Here is a 7,298-nt window from a genome sequence, read left to right on the forward strand (position 1 = left end):
GACATCCAACCTCAAAAACACTCTTTAGTAAGGACCACATGAATTCAATGTCAAACAGTAAAAGAACATGACTTTCTCCCAAAGGTCAGATTGATTGACAGTTTGATAACAGTTTAAATGCCTGTCTGATCTGCTGCCCTCTTACAAGATTTACATGGCTTTTGGTGTTTTGGGGGGTTTCAGATGAGGTCATTCCCTGTAATTCCCTGTTAGCAAACATTCACAGGAATCACAATCATTCAAACTATGTTTGGCTTTTTCTGCTTGTTGTTTCTCCCTCTTTCCCCTGTAAGCAATTTCAGATGTCAGCGTTGTCTATGTTTGACACTGCTGCCAACTGTGTGGCGCTACACTCCTGTTCCCCTGCTACCAGCATGTCTGTGTTTGAGTGCGTTATAATGTCTGGCATACAGTATACAAATAGTGTCATCAAAATGGTTCCCCCTCACAGTGGGGCTGAGAGACTGATGCTGAGTCCACAGGGAAATGGGTTTATTCTTTACCCTCCAACACACATCACCATAGAAAATGGCACAATACTGTATCCATAACAATGAAAATATATAGAAACTATATTCAAACACATACTGTATAACATACTGTCATAGAAGAACAAGATACATAATTGAATTCACCCTGTTCTGCTGTGATTTATCGCAGTCTTTCTCAAAACGTTTTCATTTCAAGGAGGACCCCGTCCCCCAGTTTGGTATTCATTAGGCCATGGTCCCCGATAACTCTTAAGAACATTAAGGGTCCATTTGGTTCCTAACTATCAATCATTCAGTAGGGACCCTCTGGGATCTCCTCTTCAACTGTACTTTGAGAACCATTCATTTATAGTATTTACAAAAAAAATGACTTGGTTTCAATGTGGCTATGAGGCTGAAAGCTTTGTTTAAATTATTCTTGTTGATGCCACGTTTAAAATTATGAAAAGAATAAACTGTAGATTCTTAGCTGCATATGTACTGCTTGTCCCAGGAAACCCTTTCCCAAGCAATTACACCTTGAGCCAGTGATCCATGCACAATGTAAATGTCAATGTATTTTACAATCAAATAATTTTGTGCAGAAAATGCTGCTGTCTATCATACCACTCTTCTATTGTCTCTTCGGCACAGGATCTTTTTGAAAGACCTCCTGAAGTCATTATTGAAGATGGTGTAGATGATAGGGTTCAAGGCACTGTTGCAATAGCCAACCCAGAAGAAGAACTTAAACAGGGTGTTGGGGACCGAGCAGGACTCGCACAGGGCTGTCAGTGTGTATGTGAAGAAAAATGGGAACCAGCAGAATACGAACACGCCGATGACCACAGCCAGGACGAAGGTGAAGCGCTTCTCACGGTTCTGCCGGCCTTTCCATCGGAGCGCCTTGGTGCTCTGGGCCCGCTTGGGGAGGTTATTGTCCCCAGGTTTGATTTGGCTCAGTTTGATCTTGGATTTAGCCTTCTTTTTGATGGAACACGGGTTGTTCACTTTGTGGTCGGAGGAGGACGACTCCTCTAGGTCCAACCCGTTCACCTCAGCTTTCTCCTCCTCCCCTCCTCCCTCCATCTTTGCCTCCTCCTCGCCATTGAGCTTCTTTTGGCAGTCATCGCCGCCCCTGCCGTTTTCCTTCTGGTTTCCGGCGGCGGTCGGCATTATCTGCGTCTCTTTCCTCTTCCTGACGCCCGGCGGCGTCCGTGTTCTCTTCTTGGCGATCTGGTAGATCCGCACATAGACAAGAACCATGATAATGCACGGCAGGAAGAAGGAGCCGATGCTGGAGGAGATGATGTACCACTTGTCTTCGTTGATCTTGCACATGGGGCCCTTCTCCATGTCGCTCTCTTTCTCCATGGAGATCAGCGGCGGGAAGGAGATGACCGCCGCGATGATCCACACGATGAAGATGATGCACTTGATGCGGCGCGGTGTGCGCTTCAGGTTGTACTTGATGGCCTGCGTGATGGACCAGTAGCGGTCCAGGCTGATGGCGCAGAGGTGGGCGATGGAGGCCGTGCAGAAGAGCACGTCCAGTGCCAGATAGATCTCACACCACACCTTGCCAAAGTACCAGTATCCCATCAGCTCATTGGCTAAGGAGAAGGGCATCACCAGCGTGGCCACCAAAATGTCCGCCGACGCCAAGGAGACCAGGAACAAGTTCTGAGGCGCCCTCAGGGCCCGGCTTGTAAATACGGCGATGACGACCAGAACGTTGCCGAATACCGTCAGGAGGATGAGAATCCCCACCAAGACGCTGAGGGGCACGGAGACGTGGATGTTGTAGGGCGCCCGTCCTCCTCCTGGGAGAGTCCCGTTCAACTCTATTGTCCCATTGGTGTCGTTGTCAGACCCCATCAGAGCAGACTGGCCCACTTCCCGGCCCAGGTTCACGTGAGGTTAACAAATGGCATCCACTCGAAAAGATGAGGACTCTAGGCGATACGATTTGGGGGATTTGAATGGCTGTTCTGTCTGTGGTATTTGTGGATTTTTTCGTTTCATCGTGTGCCAGTTCTTCAGAGATCAGCTGGGTGCCAGTTAATCTGAAATATAGGGGTGCAAGGAAGAAAAATAAATAAATAAATCAGACTTGGATAAGTCTGACTATGAATAATAATAACCATGAATTGCGAAAGAAAAAACAACAAAAACAACAACAACAATAAGACTTAATATTTCAACACCATTAATGACAATGTGTATACAGTTAAATATAACCTTACCGTAGGTATTATAAGCAGTGCCACAGTCCCCCTATAGATCAATAATAAGAGTCCACTTGGTCCATGTGCAGGTGGCTCAAGAATGAACTGTAGGCTACTTTCAGCCTCTGTGTGTGTGCGTGTGTGTGTGTGTGTACTGTGTGTGTGTGTCTCTCTCTCTCCACAGAATTATCCCTGTGCTGCATCTAGTTGAGCCTCACTAGCGGAGCTAATAGAGCGGTAATCATGTTATCCCGGTCGCTGCCTGTCTGTCTCTGTGTGTGTGGAGGTCCTCTTCTCAGTGCAATATTCCGCTCCGCCACTCCCTCTCTTTATAGCCCCTTCCTACTAGTCTATAGTTGCTTAGCAGCAACCAGGGCCACGGCAAGCACACACACACCACGTGAATATTATTAGCTGGAGTTTTTTATGACTTTGTCATAACTCCTTTTATCTGACACCCTTTACGGAGGGCGCGCGTTTATCATCCAGCGTAGATCGCACATCACCGCCAGTGATGCTGGAGTCTCTCTGTTCCCACACTGCACGCTGCGCTGAGTAGCCTATTCCGTCTAAACGTGACACATTTTCTGGAGTCAAAATGTTCCCCGTGTAGGCTATGTCTGCCTACTGTGCCTAGAAGGCAAAATAGACTAAAGTAAGAAGGGGAAAAATAGCCTAAAAGAACATTCAGTCCCTGGACCTTGGATGTTTTGTGTAAACAGAACTTATTGATGCGCTTGAGAGCGCTGACAAAGCGCAATGATACAGTGACACCTGTCGTCTCCTCCAAGAGTCTCCGCCGGACGCAGCAACATGTTTTTCCCCTTTTTATTCTGCCATTTAATTCCATTCATGCATCTTTTGGACTTCAAATGTCACGTATTCCCTCCGAAAAAAGCCATTTAACAGTCCAGCTGTTGATGAATGTCCTAGCTCAGTGGTTCTCAAAGTGAGAATTCAATGTGGGGTCCGGGGACCTCCAGGGGTCCTCCTTGAAAGGATTCCAAAGAAAATGTGTTCATATCGCATTATGAATGAATCACTTCAAGTTTACATTGTGTTGTGATGTGCATTGCATTGGGACTCTGGAGCTTGTAGATCAGTTTTCTTTGTCTTATTAGTTTTATTTATAATGTGGAAAATGTAGAATAATTTTGATTTAAACACACACATCCTAGTCTATAGGCTGCCTACGTTGAAGCTGCAGGCGTGTGGGCCCCCTTAATTGCGTTGATGAGACTGAGAGTAGCCCTAAACTATATGTTAAATATTAACCTAAATGAAATTTTTAATTGGCACACTAGGCCTACTACCGGGGTGGCCGGGTGGAGTCGTGGCGGCGGGTAATGGTTTTTGGGCAGCTCCTTTCTCCTGCCAGCACATTCTTACAGCTATTAACCAGCAGGGGGCGGCCTTGTGCCAGAGCAGGTGCAACGGCAGTCTCTTATTTTCTGCAGCAGAACTTCTGTACACAAGCTTAGTGTGACACTAGTGATTTAAGTGATTCTGCAGTAGGTAGGCCTACGGAATATAATTTAGTAGCCTATATGACAAAAAAAATGTCAAAGCCTACAGATTTAGTAGCTTCATTCCTAGTAAAAGTGACTGTACGTACGCAATGTTCAGTTACTGGCATAGGCTATAGGACTATGAGAAGATGATTCAGACAGAGAATTTCTATTTGAAACTATGATGGAAAACCCTCCAAAATGGCGCCTAATGCACAATTACGTTCTAAACGAGAGAAAGATGGTTCTTTCATTGCAATCTGTTCATGTTCCTCAGAATCCTCACTGAACACATACCGGTACCTGAATGAATGCAAACAAAATCCAGATAGCATAGACTATAGTAACCATTTTCTATGATTTTCTAGTGTATTCTTGCAACATTTGAAACTTTGACATTGGCAAACGGCACCATGTATTATGGGTAGGCCTATATTCTTTGAGGAAGCACATTAAAAGTTATCTTGCATGGTAAAGCATTTACAAAACTAGACACGGAAGTGTTTAAATTACATATTAAGTTTTAAGTGAGGACAATAAAAAAACATACACAAGACAAATATTGCACATCAATTTGTAAATATTTATCAGTTTATTACAGTTAAAAAGATGTATGTACATACAGAACATCACCAAACATGGTCATTTTAACTATTTGCAAAGTAGCATTCTTTGCAACAGTTGGTTTCAGAATAACTCTCTTACAATGGGTCGGCTTTGATTAAGTTTGACCTTCACAACCAAGCAGCCAAGTCAATGTTTTTTTAATTTGCCAATACTTAGTAAAGACATAAACAGAACAGAAGGATGCTTGGCAAAACATATATCCAAGTTTCTGTTGCCACCAAACCACACAAATCTGTTTTATATACACACAGGTATAACGCTTCCAAAAATGGACCTTGGTCACTGTATTAGCAATGAAGACTCACTTAGAGCAGTGGTTCTCAAACATTTTCATAACAAGGACCCCAAAATTGACACATATTTTTGCCGAGGACCCCCATTTTAAAAGATTTTGTGCCAGGGACCCCCATAAGAGTGTTGTGTTGAAGAATGTTGTACATAATTCCAAATGTATCTCAATTTCTCAAGTTTCAAAAATAGCCTATCTACAAGTTCAAAGCATGTTCCAATGCTACACGTGAGCTTGTAGATTGGCCATTTTCAAATAGGCAAAATATAAAATAAGGCCTAAAGTGTTTAACTGTTCATTTTGCTGGGCACCCCCTGGAACCCCCTCAAGGACCCCTGGGGGTCCCCGGGATCCCACTTTGAGAACCACAGACATAGAGGTAGTCGTGTCTGCATCTGCTCATCTAGTCGTGAAATAAGAGTGACCGGAAAAAAAAGAAAAATGTTTTAGCTATTAGCCACATGAATCCTACAAGCTCTTGTGAGCTTGTAGATTGGCTCTTTTCGTTGAAGAGATCTGGAGGGGGGGGGGGGGGGGGGGGGGGGAGGATTGCGGACCTAGTAGCCTATAGAGCCCTGGGGTCAACAAAATATATAAGGTTTAAGTGTTAAAATATGTTCAATACAACTGGGTATCTAATATGTGTTGATTCAATTCAAAGTGTGGTTTTGTTTGGTGCACATAAGGCAGTCAGAAATAATTTGGGGAGGGGGGTCTGCAGTAGGATGTTATGCAGTGATGTGGTGCGTAGGATCAGTTTTAAGGAAGATACGCAGTATGGACAGCTGGATGTGTCACATTTAAGAGGAATTCAACCAAAAATAGCACGTAATTCTGCAAAAGCACTCTGTTACAAAATGTTTCATGAGTTTTACACCCCAACAATGAAGAAAAGCAACAATCATATGCCATCAAATTACATATTCATTTACCAAGACCAATCATCAAATTAATAATCATGTTTGAAGCAAGAGTATCCACAAAACATTTTTTTTAAGATATTTTCTAATTTGGCATTACGTTTTGTTGATGGAGAAAACAAGTATCGCAGATCTCCTACTAGCCTACACATGCTTTTTGGACTGGTTTTGTGAAATTCCCCTTTAATGCAAAAGTGCATGATTTGTAATAATGCTGCGACTACCTTATTGCCAGATTCTAACAAAAATAAAATCAGACAGGAAGAAACTAGACCCAAATACACACTGCAATGATGAGTACACAGTAAAATCTTATATTAATTTATCCATTTGTAACTCAGATTGTACAAATGTAACCAAATGTTACCATGTCAGAGTTCTAACAAGGATTTTACTGGGTATAGTACAGTCAGTGACCATGGACACAAGGAATAGGCAAACAAAAAACATTTGACCATTAAGGCTGCTTGTTAAAGAAGAGTACGTAGGTTAAGCATTGGCACACAATGCTTTGGATACTCTTTGCAATGTACAAAACAAAAAATCAAATAAAAAGAGCATTTGCAGATACCAAATAACCATAAAATCCTCTTTGTACAATGGCCCGATTCCGACCCAAACAAATCATGTCAATATTTTTGAACATGCTCGTTTCCTATACAAAATAACCAGGCAAGAAAAAGAGACAGACAGTTGTAAAATTAAAAAAAGTAACTAAGTGACCTTGATTCTGGGACACTCTCCAAGGCCCCAATCACAGACGATAGAAAAATAAACACCAATTATATTCCAATCCGTTTGGATGGACCAGTATACATTTGTCATCCAATATAGTTCACATTGACCACATCTCAAATGAATCGCTGATAATTTTCTTCCCCAAAAACAAAACAAAAATCATGTTGAAAGTACATTCCTGGTTCTGCTAAATGCTCTCTGGCTGATAAGCCCGTTTCAGGTTCTGTTTCTCCCACTTCTGTGCATCTTCAAACAGTGGCATCTTCAACCTTGCGAAATGGCACATGAAAAATAATTAAAAAAACCAGACTGAAGGTAAAATGGGACACAGCACTCTCGCTGCATACCGAATGCACATCTCACTTCTTGAGTACTCGAAGGCAATTTCACACAAATGTTTACAGCTAAAATTAAATGCACAAAAAAAGATCCCGCTCCCCCGAAGCTTTTACATAAAACCAGGAATGCAATGCCTCTGGTGTATTGTTGAGCGAGAACAGAGAAAGCCCTTTTTACAT

At 42.6% G+C, this 7,298-nt stretch overlaps 1 protein-coding gene across 1 annotated transcript; it reads right to left on the minus strand.

Annotated features, from left to right (window-relative positions):
- Window positions 1-475: 475 nt before the first annotated feature.
- On the minus strand, window positions 476-3,227 carry adra2a (adrenoceptor alpha 2A). The gene is made up of 2 exons (XM_079498640.1): window positions 2,717-3,227; window positions 476-2,536 (listed from the first exon to the last, which is right to left on the minus strand). Exon 2 carries the CDS (start codon window positions 2,346-2,348, stop codon window positions 1,092-1,094), a length of 1,257 nt encoding a protein of 418 aa, XP_079354766.1. The 5' UTR covers window positions 2,349-2,536; window positions 2,717-3,227; the 3' UTR covers window positions 476-1,091.
- Between the last annotated feature and the right edge of the window lie 4,071 nt (window positions 3,228-7,298).

This window comes from Electrona antarctica (assembly GCF_951216825.1).
Source record: "Electrona antarctica genome assembly, chromosome: 4".
Classification (NCBI taxonomy): domain Eukaryota; kingdom Metazoa; phylum Chordata; class Actinopteri; order Myctophiformes; family Myctophidae; genus Electrona; species Electrona antarctica.

Coding starts and splice junctions, on each gene's coding strand:
- adra2a (XM_079498640.1), bottom strand. CDS start 2,348: ATGGGGTCTGACAACGACACCAATGGGACAATAGAGTTGAACGGGACT.